An 18,473-nucleotide genomic window follows, 5' to 3' on the forward strand; every position below is an offset into this window, starting at 1 on the left:
TATAGAACAAATAAAACTACAGTTTTAAAAAGACGTGCTGTAGGACTTTCACAAGTTATACATAGAAACTGCAAATAACATGACATTTGGAAGTGATATATCTACACATATATATATATATATATATTAAGAGTCCTTTTACTGTTCCTTCTTACTGTTCCATAGGGCTTTTCTTCGGGATTCCTGTCTGTAATGCTCCTCAAGAAATTCCAGAATCACTTCCAAATCGGTCTGATATTCCTGCGGACTGCTCTGGTAAGAAGAAACGACTATTTTTGAACTTGCACACAGCAATGGCCACTAAAACTCTTTGGTTTGCTCCGATAGGGTGGCACTGATGCACGTTTCGGGGGCCCGAAACTACAAAACGAAACTGACGTAAAACTGTAAAATGAATCCCTTCTTACCATGTTAGTGTTAATGCGATCCTTAGGTGCTGCTGTTTCAAATTTGGTCGTATTAATGAATAATTAAATGATAATTTAAGAGAACAACAATTTGCGTTTTCCACAAAACTCTGACTCGTTGAAAAGGTGCAGAGCTCTTTTATCAATAGCAAGGGGCTGTGGGAGTGAACGGGCCTCTTTCGAATGATCTATGACCGTACATAAATAACCAGCCATTTTTGGGCCCAAAACCACAGTTTCTGTCGGCCCGAACACACACACACACCCTGATCTCGGTCTAACACACATCTTTAGAGTCCACCTTTATGGAACCAGCAACCACATCCTCTTCACTCTTACAGATAACAACCACAGCCACCTAACAATGACACGCAGGCTCCACATAAAAAAAAAAAAAAAAAATTGTGCTCAAGCCATCACGAACTTTGTAATGCTGAAAAAAGAAAAAGAGGATGAGAGAAACGCAATGTTTAAAGCTGCAGTTATAAAAGAGCGCAATTGCTGCGAGACCAGCGTTTATTGTCCGGTATGAAAATTATACAGCAGCACTACATTAGTGTTTGATTGCTATCTTACAAAGAGGAAGGTGATTTGAGATCGGTTTGTGCCGTGACACAGAAAGCGGGCGCAAACAAGCTTCTGTCTGTGAAATAAGATAAGAAATCAGCGCAAAGGTTTATACAACGGCTTCGGGTGTTTCACAGAGGAGAGTTTAACAAACAAATACATCGAGATTGTCGAGACAGGAAACTTTATTTGAGTGATAAAACAAATTATCTTATATAAACAGGTTGAGAAAAGCAGATAAATTGTTGTAGGTAGAGTGAGCCCAAAAAGTACGTACAAGACACTTGTATAATAACAATGTTATTTAATTGCATGCAAAATATCTTGATATTTTATGAACCATTTTTTCTTATATCCTAATAAATGAAAAACTTTTTATGAAATGTTTTGCTTTTAAAAGTTCTGCTGTAATTTTAAAAGAAATGTTAGTTGATATTTTATAGTGCAAAACTTTTAAGGTATTCTTATAACCTTTGCGCTATAAAATATAGTACATATAGACAGCGGTTCAAAAGTTTAAAGACGTTTCTTATTCAATTCTTATATTTATCCCAAAAAAACAAAACAGTATTGTTAAATAATTTAAAATGTAAAATAACAGTTTTATTTATTACAATTTCAGTGCAGAATTTTAGCAAGATATATATATATATATATATAATTATTTTTTAAAGTTTTTTTTTGAGAAAGAAATGATTTAGTTCATATAGAAATGTTGTAAAGTTATGAAAGTCTTTGCTGTCACTTTTGATCAATGTAATGTATCCTCACTAAATGTCCCTCAAAACAAAACACACCTACCGAGTGCAATCTTTTACCCAGTATAACATCCTATTTACATGCATACACTCCTTTCTAATGCACTTCTCAAGGTTTATTTGAAAGAATCTTCCTTGTAAAGGACTTTGGCTTTTTTGAGAATCACTGAGCTGAAACGCCAATTTTGGGGTCCTCGTGCATTGTCAGTACAGTGGCGAGATCGTACTCGCCCTGGTAGGAGTACTGGCCGTACCAGTAGTGACAGTCCGGTAGAGGAGAGCTGTAGTAGACGTGCTCCGCAGGGCCCTGCTGATGAAGGGCCATGTCTCTGGACGAAGGGCCCGAGCTGTAGCCCGACAGCGAGCTCAACCGCTGCAGTATAGCCGGGTTAAACTGATAGGTGAGCTTGCGACGCACTTTCACAATCTCTCCCGTGCGGCTGTAGTTGCGCAGAGCGCGTGCCATTTTCTGGTAGGTCATGGTCTTGCGGTTGCCCTTGCGCTGACCCCAGCATTCGGCCAGTTTCTCTTTGTTTTTGGAGATGAAGTGGAAGATGCCGCTCCCTCGGTCCGTCCACTGGATGGAGTCGCCCATGTTGTCGTCGTGGAGAGCCTCATGCAAATATTCATATAAGCGTAACTTCTTACGACCTAATGAGGAAGAGGAATACGCCATGCATTCAGCACTTCTGTATTACGGACTCGACTTTTTTTTTGAAAGCTGTGAAAATGCTGTGCAGTCGCTTTTAAGAGCGTGCTAATTATTCCTTCTGAAAGCTTGCTTTTGAGTTTTAAGTGATTTTACTTATGAAGCACATTTATGGGCTTAGAGGGAACGCGGCATTTCCCGCGTATTGAACTGTTGCATTTTCAAACGCACAGAAAACGAATGATGTTGTACCTTTTCCGTGGCGCTGTGGTAAATTGGAGTAAAACGCTGAAGGCTCAGCAGAACACAGTGGCCCCAGAGACACATCTGGCACGATGTGAGACCAGCACTGCGGGTACAGAGAAGACAAGACGTGAGCTTTCAAAAGTTTTGCAGTATATAACCACTGAAACAAATCAAGCGACAAATTAAGTGAGCTGTAAACCTACTGAGGATTCGTTCCAGTCATACACCGGTCCTGGAGGCTCAAAATGAGGTGTGAACTGATAGTAAGAGATGGCATGTCTCATAGAGGGCTGCTGACTTTCCAAATTCTCATAGTATTTATTTTCTGAAAAAGACAATTAGAGGTGAATGAATAGCAATGATAATTTATACTCAATACTATTGCAATATATATATATATATATATACATATATCATAGTAATATTCTACATGATGGTACCATTGTCACAGTGTCGGATCTGAGAGTGACGCTGAATTACATCAATGGCATCCTGAAAATCTTGATTGATGTCATTTTCAAGAGATCCCTGTAAAAAAGCAAGAAGAAGAAAATAGGCTTAATTTTGAATTTTGCACACATTTGTGAAAAACCGACTGCATTAGAGCCCTGTCTCATCAAGATCAAAATCTTGTGAATGTAGAATGTTTATTAAATATGTCCCTGTCTTGTTTTTATAAAGAATTAATAAAATGAACCACACATATAAAATAAAATACAATAAATGTCCGGAATAATAACGGTTTATCTAGTTTCAAATAATCAGGCAAATAAATACTACATAAAACATTGCATAAAACGACTGGTACTTGCTTGAGTCAAAAAAACTCACCATTCTGGCCTTGGAAAACCTAATTCTGCATCTATGTAGAGCTGGATTATGTCTCAGTGATTATATGCGGACAGATATATTGTAGAACAGCAACTGTTTCAGTGGGCGCAATGCGGCCTGTTTTATACATGAGTCCATTTAAATGTGCCACGTCAACACAACATGGAGCTGTCAATGATACTCTACTTCTCTTTTTGGAAATGAAGACCAGGTAGGACTCATAGTCCCTCTATTCTATAATCTCCATATCTCCATCCATGAAAAAAGACAGACAGTGAGAGAGAGAGAGAGAGAGAGAGAGAGAGAGAGAGGGGGACTAACCACTAGTTTATCCAGGATTCCTTCTCCTTTGTGAAAACATTTGCATTTCTGGTCAGAAGCTGTCAACGGCACCTTAGTTTATTGGTCCTGTAAAATTGTGTTGAGAAGCATCAAACAATAACCGATCTGATAATCACAGCAAGAGAAAAGCTGCAGAATGCTGGGAAACTGCGTCTAAGGCGGGACGCTTGGAGAAAACAAGTGCGCCAGAAAACGTTCTCTTTTTTTTAATGGGTGTTCCTTTCATGCACGTCTAAAAAAATGCCACCGATTCAAAGCTGTTTCATTTGTTTTAGCCACATTCTTTGGTAAACCCCAACTCCTCCACATGTCGTGTTAGAGATAATTCTACAGCATTCTGTGCACATTCGTATTAGATAGTCAACAAATCGTGCAAAACGTGAAAATCTTGAGTACGAGATTGAGCTGTCAAGCACAAGGCAAATCTGTTTCATCCATTTCAATGCCTTTTGCGCTCTTTACTTTTTACCATGCATTGTTCTGAGCTCATAAAGCAGCAGTTAATTCATTTCACCTTCTCATGACACAAGTTTTAAATATCAACTGACTGGCTCCCGTAGTTCCCCTTTCAGGTGTGCAGAGAATGAAAGCAAAGAAGCCCGCTGATAAAAAGAACCGGATAGATTTTATGAGACCTCAGCGCTTCGGTCGACTGAGATTACCTCGGCGTTCGGGCGAATAATCAATATGTAGAAACCGTTTGCTGCTGGGTGAAAAGTGTAATGTCTTTGGCAGCAGATAAGAAGTCATCCTGGCAAAGTGGCAAATGATTTGTTTCCATCAGCCGTATGCTGGCATGCTTGTTGTATCTGTACACATAACATTCGCCGAAGCTGCCAAGATAAGCATCTTACATTTGATTATATGATGAACGCTTTTGTCTCCTGTTAGTACGGTGTATGAATGACAAAAATAAACACTTTCAAGCATCAAACGCGAGTGAAAATGGGCTTTGGCTGAACGAGCGATTTAGACAATATACAAATCAGCTAGTAAGATTTGTCTCGACCTGCACCTCTTCTAACAGCTTTGTTCCGGCACATAAATCAATATCTACGTGCGCCGGCGTGCGGAAATTTATGGCCCCAAACTGTGTAAACATCTAATCTCGCGGACAATAAGGAATCTGCTGTATTTCGAATCCCCTGGAAAATGATTTCTGCTGCCATTTGTGTCGACGGGCGTCAAAACGAAAGCCTTGTAAATGACTAGAAAGTCTTTTTGAAGGAACTACGATGATACGTGGTTTAAGTCGGAAAAAATATAGTCAGACTCACATGAGGTAAAAAGACAAATAAATGATTTACTAAAGAAGACAGCTGCCACAGCTTTATATCACCATTCAGACGTTTGGGGTCAGTAAGATTATCATTATTGTTTTGTTTTTTGTGTGTAGCATATTTATTGTGATATTTTCGAATCTTTAGATATATGAACTGTACAATCATTTTGTAATAATAACAGTAGAATAATCATGAATAATAAAAAAGATAATCATAATAATAATAGGTAACAATCTAAGCCTTTTTTCCTCACTAAAGCGTTATGACCACGGTAACAGAGACTGGTAACTGTGTCAACATTGTTGCTAGTTTTGACAAATTATTAATAATGAAATAATAAAAAATTCAATATTGAGAAAGAAAAACACATACTGAGTATATTGACACGGAAGTTAAAGAAGATAGCGATTTCAATAGAGAGTGACATTGACTGTTAAGGATGTTGAAAGAAATCTTTTATGGCCTCTGATAAATGAAACCATTACAAGTATGCTTTAGGTACACTTTAAATATCTTGCATTTAAAGAACAATCAAAAAGATCATCAGTCCTCGGGAGTTGCATTAAAACACTTTTTTTGTGAACAGGTCGTACTGCAAATAAAATTTTTATATTTCAAAAACTGTGATATGGAAGTAAATATGGTAATAGATTCGAGCTGTACTGTACCAAATAAATGTATTTTAAATATAACATTTTTTACAATTTCATTAAAAAATAATCAATATTATTGCAACATGAAATAATAGTTTTCTATTTTAATTTTAAAATGTATGATTGAATGTTCAACTTTATTTCCAATGATTGTCAAAATTTTTCATAAACATACTAAACGGATTGTTTAATATTTTCATGAAAACCACAACACATTTTTTTCGTGAATTCTAAACGTTCTAAACGTTCTAAATGTCTTGTTACTTCTGACCAATTTAATGCATCAAAGGTGAATAAAGTAATTTATTTGTTCCAAATAAAATAAAGCTTATTGACCCCAAACACACACACACACACACACACACACACACACACAACACACACACACACACACACACACACACACACACACACACACACACACACACACACACACACACACACACACACACACACACACACACACACACAAACACACACACACACACACACACACACACACACACACACACACACACACACACACACACACACACACACACACACACACACACACACACACACACACACACACACACACACACACACACACACACACACACACACACACACACACACACACACACACACACACACACACACACACACACACACACACACACACACACACACACACACACACACACACACACACACACACACACACACACACACACACACACACACACACACACACACACACACACACACACACACACACACACACACACACACACACACACACACACACACACACACACACACACACACACACACACACACACACACACACACACACACACACACACACACACACACACACACACACACACACACACACACACACACACACACACACACACACACACACACACACACACACACACACACACACACACACACACACACACACAACACACACACACACACACACACACACACACACACACACACACACACACACACACACACACACACACACACACACACACACACACACAAACACACACACACACACACACACACACACACAAACACACACACACACACACACACACACACACACACACACACACACACACACACACACACACACACACACACACACACACACACACACACACACACACACACACACACACACACACACACACACACACACACACACACACACACACACACACACACACACACACACACACACACACACACACACACACACACACACACACACACACACACACACACACACACACACACACACACACACACACACACACACACACACACACACACACACACACACACACACACAACACACACACACACACACACACACAAACACACACACACACACACACACACACACACACACACACACACACACACACACACAAACACACACACACACACACACACACACACACACACACACACACACACACACACACACACAACACACACACACACACACACACACACACACACACACACACACACACACACACACACACACACACACACACACACACACACACACACACACACACACACACACACACACACACACACACACACACACAACACACACACACACACACACACACACACACACACACACACACACACACACACACACACACACACACACACACACACAAACACACACACACAAACACACACACACAACACACACACACAAATACACACACACACACAACACACACACACACACACAAAGCCATTTAAAATTGTATATTTTTCATGATGTGATAAATAATGCACAATTGTTTCATTGTTGGGAAATGATCACGAGAAACCTTGAAGCGTTCGTACACTCCACACATCTGTTTGTTTGTCGACCTATTTGTCTTCTGTTGACAGGGTTTAACTGTTCTGCAACATCTGTGTCAAACCTTGGAATTGCTTCCTGACCGCTGTGGATGATAAAATGTGTCGAACTGTGCTTGAAGAGTATGAAAAGGTAATTACATGTGCACTTTAATCTTCAGCATTTAAAAAAAAAATATTTATCTGTAGAAATTTTTATTGCAGAAAGATAATAACTGAGCACTTAACCAATAAAAAAAAAAAGTTAGGTTAAATATGTAAATAATGAACGAATGATTAACAGCCTTTAAATAAGCCTTGTTTTGGTCTCGTCTCTTCCTCGCTATCTGCCTTTAAATGTTTGCGTGAATTGGTTTATGAATTTATGCGTTTCACGCCTGCCAAAGTATTTACATTTTCTGCCGAAGCAGTAGCGAGGGCTTTATCTTTTCAAACAAAGAGCTGCTTTCCTTCCCCTTCTCTTCAACCCCTATTCAAAAGGGCCATTAATACCAAACCCAATGAGGGAAGGGCAGTATAACCACAACATAGCTCCTATTCAACTTCTTTATTTACTGGCACTCAATCAAAATGAGTTCCCAAAGTGCCTGCGCAGGTAAACAGATCACTTAAGCTGTCCGATGAAGTTAACTTCTATATCGTGGCTTACTGATTCTGGGTAAGAAAACAATACTGCCGTAATTGTTGATGTTAGGCCTGGCTCGAGTCCTTTGTGTATTTAATAGCGGAGCTTTATGGCGAAACATTTCAGCTCTATTCAGTGAACAGCAGGCCCGAACCTTACCTGATGTTTAAATAGTTACATTGCTTTTAATCTTAAGGGCAGCTTAAATAAATAATTTGTTTTTATGCATTTATGTCTGTTTGATCATTAAAAGACAATTCTGTTTAAATTCGAGCCGCTGAAATTTTATTTGGTTCTGTTTGTTTGTTTTACAAAAATAAGTTTAATAATACATAGAAATGTTACATTCTGTCATAATGTTTTCGTTTTGTCATGTTTGTTTGAGTGTTTGCTTTACAAAAGTCATTCATTTTATTCCTTTTATGCTTAAGACAATTATTAAGCGTGCATTAATTTATTACAAAGCAAACAAACTGTATTCATGTATTTATTTATTCATTTATATTTTAAATAATGACTTTGTTCACTTAATTCGAAATCAAACTGTAAAACAAACGCAATACGCTGCATTTTCAAATGTTTGCATGCAACAGTCTGATAGTTTTATGATAAGTCGATCAACTGTCATATAATTCCATAACTGGAACACACCCAGAATAGTTTTTTTTCCTCATAGGTTTTTTCCAGTTTTCCACTGAACTGTGGAAGTACCAAAAACCATGGAAGCCAGTGGCTACAGTTTGGTTAAGTAGACGTCTAGACTGCACTGTATAGGCTTTTGCAATATTATCCTGCATTTGCATATTCACTTTTACAAAAAATAAACCTTCTTTATTGGCATTACGCTTCCACGAAAAAATGTTCTATTCTGTATAGTGAAAAATAAAATGTTGATCGTTAAATGAATTTTGACAAAAAAAAGGTTCTTAAGATTCTTTAATTATTCCTTTGCTATGAAAATATCGAATACCGGTTTTCAATGCAAAACGAACACCATTAGCTTGTTCAAATTCAGCAAAAATAAAAGGTTACTCGTTCTGTTTTCATGACTGTATGCAAATCTTCAACTTGAGGTAATTGTTTATTGGCACAGCAATAAAAGTTTTCGGATTAAACTAATTCGAACGATGTCTTGCCACAATCTTTGGAGAACCGGAAAATTATATTTACAGAAACAGAGGGAGTGTGCTATATATATACTTCGATCGTTATTTGGATGAAAAACAATGATTATGCATGGCTTTCTTGTAGAAGTGCCTCAGGTAATTGCTCAAAAACATTCCAATTTAACATGACACCAAACCTGAAGCAAAATAGTAACCGTTTTTTTAGCACGGCACTTCATTTGATCATATACAGCTCTGTGTGTGTGTGTGTGTGTGTGTGTGTGTGTGTGTGTTTCCCCTTTAGGAAAGCCCTACAGCTATGTGGATCCCTCAACAGCTAGATATTGATCATTATTGCACATGTAAGGGAATTCCCCTTAAAAAAGAGCAACTCGCTTTGGTGTCGTGTTAACCGAGATAGAAGATATACAAATTCAGTTAAATGCTCGAAAAAGACAGGACAGCAAACAACAACAACAACAACAAAAAGGTAATTAAATGACATTGTGCAAAATCAAGCAAACCGAACTTTCACGCACTTTATAACTGCTAAATCACATTGAGCGTCTTCTACTGATCACTTTCATTTCTCGAACAGGTTCAAGGCTCTCGAGCACTTCATGATAAATGCAACTGTGTGTTTTAAAAGGCATCGGATGTAAACAAATGCGGAAGCCCTTTACCTTTATATGCTTTTAAGGACCATAAATCCTGACTTTGTAACAAATGATAGATAAATAATTCACAATTAAAGTGCTATTTCAATTGGCTACAGGTTTTTTTTTTTTTTTTTTTTTGGCCAAATTACATGCTAAATTTATGTTTACCGGCCCAAGGAATCATGCTGTGTAACGATTGTAATTTTGCCAAACTGTACTACAAAAAGGGCAAGGCAATACATTTCTAACCTTATGATGGAATTTGAGTAAATGCAAGTCAAGGAATTTAGACTTTAATTATATATATATATGTGTGTGTGTGTGTGTGTGTGTGTGTGTGTGTGTGTGTGTGTGTCCCAAATAACATATCTGAAAAAAAATGCAGCCATATGAATGAGTTCATCGTGTTTTCTGTGAATAAGTGTTAATGTTAACCATTAATAACATTGATAATATGTTGTGGATGGAGAATTTTGTATAAAGTCAGACTTAGGATCCCTAAACGGAGGATGCGATGCAGACAATTTTACAGAGGTCATCAGAACTGATCCAAAGATTTAATTACTTAAGATACTTCCATGCGCGCATTAACTCAAGAGCAGTCTGTGTATGTTGTAACCATGTTGCCCCTTCGCTGTGTGACGGTCCTGCAGTGCTGCCTGGTGGAGCCCTCAAACTTGCTTTGAGTCCGGGTCTGGTGTCCATTAAAAGAGAACATCCTCTCCATGTCCTCAAACATATCATCGAATATATCTCCACCGAAAGAGTGCTGAAAGTGCCTCGTGTGCCTGCTGCGAGCTTCTTCGTGGGCCTGAAAGTGCCTCTCGAAATGCCTTTTATTATGCAAATGAGCATTGTGTGCGAACTTGTCGGAGTCTCTGAATATATCGTCGAAGTGGAAGTTAAAGTGTTGATGGAAGCGGTCAGCGCCTCCTCTAGGGCTCTCTCCGGAGAACGGACTGCCCCTCGTCTGATCGTACTCCTTTCTCCGTCTGTCATCTGATAATGTCTCGTACGCTGGGAACGAAAAACGCGTAGCTTTAATAACGCAGCCAATGCTCAGAAGGGTGTGTGGTATGTTGTTTTGCTCAGGTATGCTGACTCACCCTCGGCGATCTCTCTGAACTTTGCCTCTGCGTCAGGGCTTTTGTTTTTATCGGGGTGATGCCTCATGGCTAATTTATGGAAAGCCTTTTTGATCTGCCGGTCAGATGCGTCTTTGGGTACGCCCAGGATCTCGTAGTAGTCTTTCTCGGCCAGAATGAACTCTGTGATGAGCAGAATGCTCACGGCCAAAGTGAACACTGACTGAGCTGCCGCCATGCCTGTGGTCAGACCTGTCAACAGGAAACAAGAGGCGAGATCACAGCTCACTTGTTGGTTTTGTGTCACGAGAAAGCAAAAATGCACAAGGTTTTCTATGAGGGCTGAGTTTAGGCGTAGGGCTGGTCGATGAACAATAAGGTTTGCACAGTATAAATACCATTACGCCTATGGAATGTCCTCACAAAAGGTACATGCACACAAATACTAACATACACATAAATTATGTCATGTGTAATCCATCTACACTCTATTTCTTTCTATGGCATGCATTTTAAGCGGCAGAAATTAAAGGCGCTCGGTCAAAAGAAATACCATAATGTCTAAAAACGTTATGCATTATTGGTTTTAATGAAAAAAATGTAACTAAATTAATCCTAAAATATGGTTTTGAGTTTGACGTGCCTAAAAAGAGATTTTTTGAATAGTTGTCAACTCTAAATAATAATAATAAATAATAATAAAGAGCTTTATTGATTTAAAGCAAAATAGTATTTCCTATTGCTATCGATTTATGAGCTGGATATGTTTATGATAACTCAGTTCTTGTTACCTCTTTATCAATTACACATGCGACGGAACCGGAATCATTCTCTAACATATAACAGTTATTGTCTAATATATAAGGAAAACATTTTATATACGGGAAAGCTGCTGGTTTTCTCTTACCCTCCGCTGCTTTCTGCCCCAAAGACGCATCAAACGCAGAGCAGCTGATCGCTCCTCTGAACTCTGTGACAGCGCTAAAGTTACTGCTCCACGACTCGCAACGCGATTGGCTGACTGCCGCGAGGAATGACTGCGGGCGTTTTGATTGGTCCACATCGGGGAGCACGTGGAACGCTCGGCGGAACGTCACTTCCTGTTTGTATAGCGGGTGCGAGCTGTCAGCTCGTGTTGAAGGACCTCACTCAGAGGCAATAAAAGCCTTTTTCATTCCATTATACCGGTTTTAAAAGTATACTTGTAAATCGGTTTTATGCGTCTGAAATATAAGATTTTATAAATCTTACAAAAGAAGTAGTTTGTTAGGTTAATTTTGTCTTATCATCAAAAAATAGGTCACATCTGTATATAAATAAAACTGCAGGGGTACTTCAGTATTTCAGGACTATCTATGATTCTCACTTATATGATGAGGCACTAAGGAGCTCAATAATAATATTGTGGTGACATTTACATTTAGGCCAATACATTTTTATTTTTTCAAATAAGCACTGAGTCGTATTTCTCAAATAGATGGGGGTCAATTGAAGATTGAAAATCAAAGTTATCAAAAAGCTGTGTTCTGGAAGCATTTTTCGCATTTCGATTTTATTTTGTTTTATTTTTTTATTTAATTGGAAAAAAACAACTCAGCTGACTATTAACTATCATCATCATAACTGTCATGTCAGCATGCGAATAGGTCGCTGAATTATTGGAACGTTTACTATTATAAACATTTGCTAAGTAAAGACAAAAAAAGGTCGTGAAATTCAAATAAAATCTGCAATTTTACAGTACAAAGCTGTTAAATATAAGTATAGTGATGTTAGCTGAATGAGATTGGAATGACTTCTAAAAACACTTGTTTTTACTTTTATAAGGACAGGTTAAAGCTGTTTATTTAAGTGCCTGTCAGTTTTGTGTTGCAGCTTCACAGAAGTGCAATGAAATGTCTTTCTTTCTAAACATCCCCGGCCACATGGTGTCAGTGTGGCAGAGGTCACCTCATTGTTATAGGAGATGTTCATTCACACGCTGGCAGAGAGTGCTTGATAACAGTTACTCCTTCAGCATGGCCGTGACCTACAGCAAATAACGGGGTTTTAAACGGTAATAAACAGCGCAAGCCTTGAGGGAGGATTATTGATGGAGCAAAAGATTGATGTCTTAAAAGCAGAAATGCATTACACACAAAATAGACTCTTTGTAGCGTTTCAAGCAGGCCCTCTAAAAGGATTACAGAGAAACTGGGCAATTTTTAAGTGTTTTGGATGATCTAAGTGCACTATGCTCTTTGAATGTATCTGGACTTTGTCTCGTTTAGGAGGTCAGATCGTATCATCGTCGCTGTTTTTTGTGTACTATGATGCTGGTCTATTAAATTTCAAAATCAGTCTGCTTGCTTTTGTAGTGTTTTCAAATCTAATGATCTTATTGCTCATATTTTTCAGAGGCGGTTTCCTAAATGACATAATTTGCACCGTATTATATTCGATAAGGGGCACAAAATGCCGTCTTATTCTCACTTCTGCCTTCGCTGCCTCCCTTCGGCGACAATGGTCTCCACCATTTTTTATCCGCCTCTAAATGCTCTTAATTCCATTTCCAAACAGCTACCTTGGATACAGTTGCCTTAGGCTTCCATTTTGCCTCAATTCCAAACAAAGTTTGTGCAGCAAAAAGGCAACCCGATTACCTTGTGTCGTTCGACAATTCCATAAAGGTTAGATACTCTTTAGCATGTTTTTTTTTTTTTTTACTATTGCAACGTAAGCACCTTATAACCCAGACCCTTTCTTGAGTTAAACTGTTTAATTGCATTTCACTGAAGGATTAAGCTTCTTCTTTTTTGGTGCATAAATGGGATTTAATTTTTTTTAATATGCTACAAGTGCGCAATTATGGCCTGGCCGAATATATAAATATTTAAAAATGCGTATTTCAAGAATAATTAAACCCAAGAGACTCCCCATCCGAAAGATGATCCGACTTTAATCTACAAATGTGTGAGGAACTATATTCGGGCGCATTAAATATTTAATTTGCCTTTATTATTTATGGGAACGGAGGGAATAGAAGCGTAGATGTTTCTGGAGGGAGATGTAATTCTGAAAAATGTTTGACTGACGATTGTGTGAATCCTGTTTTTTTTAGTAAAGGAACGTTCTCTTGTCGTTGCACTTCCAAAATGTGATTTGGTTTGACAGAAAACAGGCTTTGAAGTACAAAGAAGTGTGTGTGTGTGTGTGTGTGTGTGTGTGTGTACGAGAGTAACACGCTGTCTATGGAAACCGTCACACATCATTTTAATCCTATAGAACTTTTTATACAGGCTCTTTTGTATTCTCATTTAAATGAGGAATGGAAAATAGCGTTACTTTAATCACATTAAATGGATTGCAACTTACAAAGGTCAGGTAAACAATTCACAGTGGTTCATAAATGAAACAAAAGACAGTGATTGAGAAATGTGAACCCCTGACCAGCTAATCAAAGACCTCTCTCTTTCTATATACTATATATATATATATATATATATATATATATATATATATATATATATATAGACAATTACATCGGCAGCTCATTTTTACTGGGAAATAATTATAATCAAACCCTGATTCTCTTTAAATAAGAGCCATTATTCTCGATGCAAGACTTCATGATGGTAATGAGTCACTTAATGTAGAAAGGCCCGTTCATTCCCGGTAAACCACAGGGCATCGTCTGTCAGAAACCTCAATCTATGAACACCTACAGTTACATGCATTTACAGTCTAGCACATGCACATGCAAGGAAAAGGTGTCCTCCGTTCTCCTTATAGCAGTACAAGCAGTATATTTCTTATTTTAATAGGAACAAATGACCCTTGCCAGATTATGCAGCAACCGTTCATGTCCAAAGTCACTTCACTTGTCAGAAAAGTCTTGAAAATTGCTTTGACCGTGCCGTCTTCAGCAGCAGGGACGGTGGGCGATCAGTGTCCGTGAGGTTCTAGCTGTAGTACAGGTAGATCCATGGGTTTGTGCAGCTGTTAAGACCGGCGAGGAGCATGATGATGACAAACACCGGCCCTGTAGAACAGATATGAGACTGTAAATAAAGAATCGCACGCGAAAAAACAAGTTGAAATATTGCCTGTGTGCACCATCTGGTGTCTACACATGATTCAGCTTAATCTGATCAGGTCTTTTGGTGGGTACTAATGAACGGTTTGACTAATGTCTATGCATCTTTTAGATCTGCAGCTGAGGGGAGATAGATAGTTGCCACAACAGAAAATGCTTGTGAGTAATCATACGTACACACATGATGACTTATACGCATTAATAACATCACATACCAGTGTATGGAGACATACATTGTTACATTTTGTTATTTGATAGGGGGCATACTTTTAAATAAAGTGCATATGAAATCTGTTCCTTATAAAATTTAATGAAATATCTATGTATTTTATAGTCAAATAAAATGGAACATTAAAAAAAAAATATTCCAAAAGATGTAGAAATATTTTATGATCACATTTAAAATAATCAATAATCATTTTGCACTTTTATGTGTAATCTTTGCATATTTGCGGACAAAAAAAATGACAAAACCTGCAGTGTGGGGGGAACAAAAACAGATCCTTTTAAAACATTTCTTGTATTTTTAATGCATTTAGACCTGAACATAAAAAGAATGTAAAAATAATGTAAAAATAAAAATTGGCGTTTACAAATGTTATATTGTAAAATATAATTTAGAATTTATGCAGGATTCTGCACTTTCCTTTTCAATCTTTCGAGATCTCGAGAAGTCCTTGTTAAAAATAATTCTCATGCGTTTGAACAAGGTTTTAGAAAAAGTTGCTGGAAAAGTGTTACAATTCTTACAAACAAAAAACACGTAAGAACGATAATTTGAAACATTGTAGAATTGTGTGATGAACTTTACACTAAATATTTAAGATCCCAGGCGCTTCGCATAATCAAGTGTTCAAGTATGCTCTTCCGCCGAGGTTTACGGTGCTTTCAAACCGCACTAGAGAACACGCTTGCTTTTTGTTTATTTTTCAGTGCGTTTAAACCGATAAAATGTTGCACAAAGTCAAAGGTATCAGAAGCAGAAGCGTATCGGGCTTGTCAAGGCTACTTTGACTTACCCTGCGTGGGCGCACTGCTTGGACTCCAGGCTGACCAGAGCTGGACCACGAAGAACGGGCTCCAGCAGAGGGTGTACACCAGGATGATGATAAAAGTCATTTTGACCGTCTTCAGCATCGCGCTTGATATCCCTTTAGAGCCAGAGCGCGCATCGCCCGCGCCGCTCTGCGAGGCTTTCCTCTTCACGTTGAAATAGATCCCCGCGCAAATCTTGATCTGACAATACATCAGGATCACGGCTGGCAGGACAAACACGGACAGGGTGATCCACGTTATGTATATCCTGCCTCCCCAGGGCTCAATAAACGTCGCCCAGCAGTCGAAAACGTTCTTCTCAACTTCTTGGAGAGAGAAGATGAACATCTGCGGAGCGCTGAACGCCAGGGAGACGAGCCACGCGGCGCTTATGGCAACATACCTGCGGAAAGACCCTCTGAAGAAGGACACCATGGGTTTGCAGACCGCGTGGTAGCGATCCACGGTCATGGCCACGATCATGTACGTGGACGCGAACATCCCGACCACCTGGAGGTACTTGACCGCTCTGCACACCAGATCCGAGGCTTTGAACCGGTGCGTAATCTCCATGGATAGCTGCGGCAGGACCTGGAAGAAGGCGACCACCAGGTCAGCCAGGCACAGGTGCAGAAGGAACAGCTGAGTTCGGGTCCGTCTTTTCCGTCTCTTCCACAGGGCGTGGAGGAGGAACAAATTGCTAAACGTCGCCAGCACGAAGATGCACCCAAGAACCGCAGCTTTCACGAGCGCGAAGTGTCCCTCGGATAGCCCGAACGCGTCCTGCGCGCCGGAGCAGTTGCAGCTGCTGCGATTGAGGTTATCGGCCATCGCGGGTTCGGCGCTACCTTAGGAAGGTGATGTGACTGTTTAGTGCGTTACGTGAAAAGGTGTTGGAGCGCCGCGCTCGAGCGCTGACGCACGCGGCACGGCGCGCTGAGGACCTCGACGTGACCACCGGTACCTGTGTTCGCGCACGTCAGGCGTTCAGGCGCGCATTCAATTACGCGGAACAAACATTTGACATGATTCATATTTATTGAGGTCAGCGGCGACCCGGCGTCTCTAAAGCAGCCTAGGGATTTCATTCCCATAGTGTTTTAAGCATTCTGGATATTATTAACTATGAAAATATAACTATCCTGTAGGACTGATGTGTTTTAACATGAATTTGTCTTTAACTTTTCACTTTAAGCCCCACTTGCTCACTAATGGATCCTCAGGTGTTTGTTCTGATATTTCAGATGAGAACTGATGAACCGGAGTGGTGTTTTTTTTTTTTATTGGGATTGTTTAGATGTTTGGACTCTCGCTCTGACGGCACCCGTTCACTGCAGATAGTGAGCATCGGTGACATGTTTAATTTAGCTCTTCTGTATCCCGGATCACCCGAGGGCGAGTAAATGGACTTTTATGTATAAACTATTCCTTTGACGGAGTTTGCGCCTTTTTAACGTGTATTTTGTAATGCATTGCGGGACTGTAAAAAGCAAACATATTTTTATATGTTACCAACCCCACTGATTAAATTAGGTCAGCTTTTTAATTGTCCTGCAAAAAAGCGCCCATCATACACATGGCTGATAATAAAGAGTGAGAGAAAAACATCCAAATGACCAACCCCTCAAACAGGGCTGTATTTCATGTCATAATAATCATAATAAATTGTAGCATTCAGCTTTAATTGTTTTGATGTCACTAGCATAGCCAAGCCTCTAAGCATCATTCTTTTGTGATTTTTGTGCAGTTTTTTATGTGTGTGTGTTTAGATAGCGCTTTTACTAAAGGATTAAAAGTGACTAGTGAGCTTGATTTCTTTGCTATGAATTATTTCAAGCAATTTTTATAACTTTACTTGTAATAAAGACTTGTAATAAAGCCGACTCGATGCACAATTCTATATATTCTATTCAAGTGTAGGCCTCTTCTTGTACTTTTGTATTTTATTAGTCAAAACATCTCAAGCATAAGCGTCAGAGCTATTTTAATATTTTTACAGACGTGACCTGTGTACCTCAGAATAACGAATCAGCAAAGAAAAAACCCTAATTGTAAAAAACACACTTTCTTAACATTAGTCATTTAAAAACTAAACCACGCGTTATAAAAATAATATATATATAATATATAATATATTCTATATTTTATTACATATAATGTAGCGTAAATTCTAGTTGTATAGTTTTTGGTGAAAGTTGTTGTTTAAAGTTAATTCTGAGGGGACTGCGTGCGCTTATCTGCCTAGTTACCGATAGACGCGGC

The 18,473-nt window shown here is 38.9% G+C and overlaps 4 protein-coding genes and 1 long non-coding RNA gene across 6 annotated transcripts in view; 1 reads left to right on the forward strand and 4 right to left on the reverse strand.

Moving 5' to 3' along the window:
• Positions 1 to 163: 163 nt before the first annotated feature.
• Positions 164 to 10,387, forward strand: LOC122343257. The gene is made up of 2 exons (XR_006250734.1): positions 164 to 255; positions 7,660 to 10,387. It is a non-coding gene; the product is annotated as an uncharacterized LOC122343257 (long non-coding RNA).
• spic (Spi-C transcription factor (Spi-1/PU.1 related)) lies at positions 999 to 3,515 on the reverse strand. Its single transcript, XM_043237598.1, has 5 exons — positions 3,459 to 3,515; positions 3,068 to 3,155; positions 2,831 to 2,952; positions 2,634 to 2,730; positions 999 to 2,383 (listed from the first exon to the last, which is right to left on the reverse strand). Exons 1-5 carry the CDS (start codon positions 3,459 to 3,461, stop codon positions 1,896 to 1,898), a joined length of 798 nt encoding a protein of 265 aa, XP_043093533.1. The 5' UTR covers positions 3,462 to 3,515; the 3' UTR covers positions 999 to 1,895.
• Positions 9,314 to 12,131, reverse strand: dnajb9b (DnaJ heat shock protein family (Hsp40) member B9b). The gene is made up of 3 exons (XM_043237597.1): positions 12,009 to 12,131; positions 11,123 to 11,353; positions 9,314 to 11,033 (listed from the first exon to the last, which is right to left on the reverse strand). Exons 2-3 carry the CDS (start codon positions 11,337 to 11,339, stop codon positions 10,609 to 10,611), a joined length of 642 nt encoding a protein of 213 aa, XP_043093532.1. The 5' UTR covers positions 11,340 to 11,353; positions 12,009 to 12,131; the 3' UTR covers positions 9,314 to 10,608.
• A 2,853-nt stretch (positions 12,132 to 14,984) lies between these two features.
• Positions 14,985 to 18,394, reverse strand: avpr2l (arginine vasopressin receptor 2, like). The gene is made up of 2 exons (XM_043237065.1): positions 16,196 to 18,394; positions 14,985 to 15,122 (listed from the first exon to the last, which is right to left on the reverse strand). The coding sequence occupies exons 1-2, from the start codon at positions 17,040 to 17,042 to the stop codon at positions 15,043 to 15,045; spliced, it is 927 nt and encodes a 308-aa protein (XP_043093000.1). The 5' UTR covers positions 17,043 to 18,394; the 3' UTR covers positions 14,985 to 15,042.
• Positions 14,990 to 18,473, reverse strand: part of anks1b (ankyrin repeat and sterile alpha motif domain containing 1B) — a 166,263-nt gene continuing 162,779 nt past the window's right edge. For both annotated transcript variants that reach the window (XM_043237048.1, XM_043237054.1), the window contains one exon: positions 14,990 to 15,122. In XM_043237048.1, the coding sequence (XP_043092983.1) occupies positions 15,083 to 15,122 (40 nt within the window). In that variant the 3' untranslated portion in view covers positions 14,990 to 15,082. The remainder of the gene's footprint in view (positions 15,123 to 18,473) is intronic.

This window comes from Puntigrus tetrazona, chromosome 4 (assembly GCF_018831695.1).
Source record: "Puntigrus tetrazona isolate hp1 chromosome 4, ASM1883169v1, whole genome shotgun sequence".
NCBI lineage: Eukaryota > Metazoa > Chordata > Actinopteri > Cypriniformes > Cyprinidae > Puntigrus > Puntigrus tetrazona.

What these genes read in the sequence shown, in the direction of transcription:
- spic (XM_043237598.1), bottom strand. An exon ending in GATCCGACACTGTGACAATG is followed by an intron (nt 2,953 to 3,067) that starts GTACCATCATGT and finishes TGTCTTTTTCAG; the next exon opens with AAAATAAATACTATGAGAAT. An exon ending in ATGACTGGAACGAATCCTCA is followed by an intron (nt 2,731 to 2,830) that starts GTAGGTTTACAG and finishes CTGTACCCGCAG; the next exon opens with TGCTGGTCTCACATCGTGCC.
- dnajb9b (XM_043237597.1), bottom strand. Translation starts at nt 11,339, where the DNA reads ATGGCGGCAGCTCAGTCAGTGTTCACTTTGGCCGTGAGCATTCTGCTC. An exon ending in GTTCAGAGAGATCGCCGAGG is followed by an intron (nt 11,034 to 11,122) that starts GTGAGTCAGCAT and finishes TTTCGTTCCCAG; the next exon opens with CGTACGAGACATTATCAGAT.
- avpr2l (XM_043237065.1), bottom strand. Translation starts at nt 17,042, where the DNA reads ATGGCCGATAACCTCAATCGCAGCAGCTGCAACTGCTCCGGCGCGCAG. An exon ending in AAGCAGTGCGCCCACGCAGG is followed by an intron (nt 15,123 to 16,195) that starts GTAAGTCAAAGT and finishes TCTGTTCTACAG; the next exon opens with GGCCGGTGTTTGTCATCATC.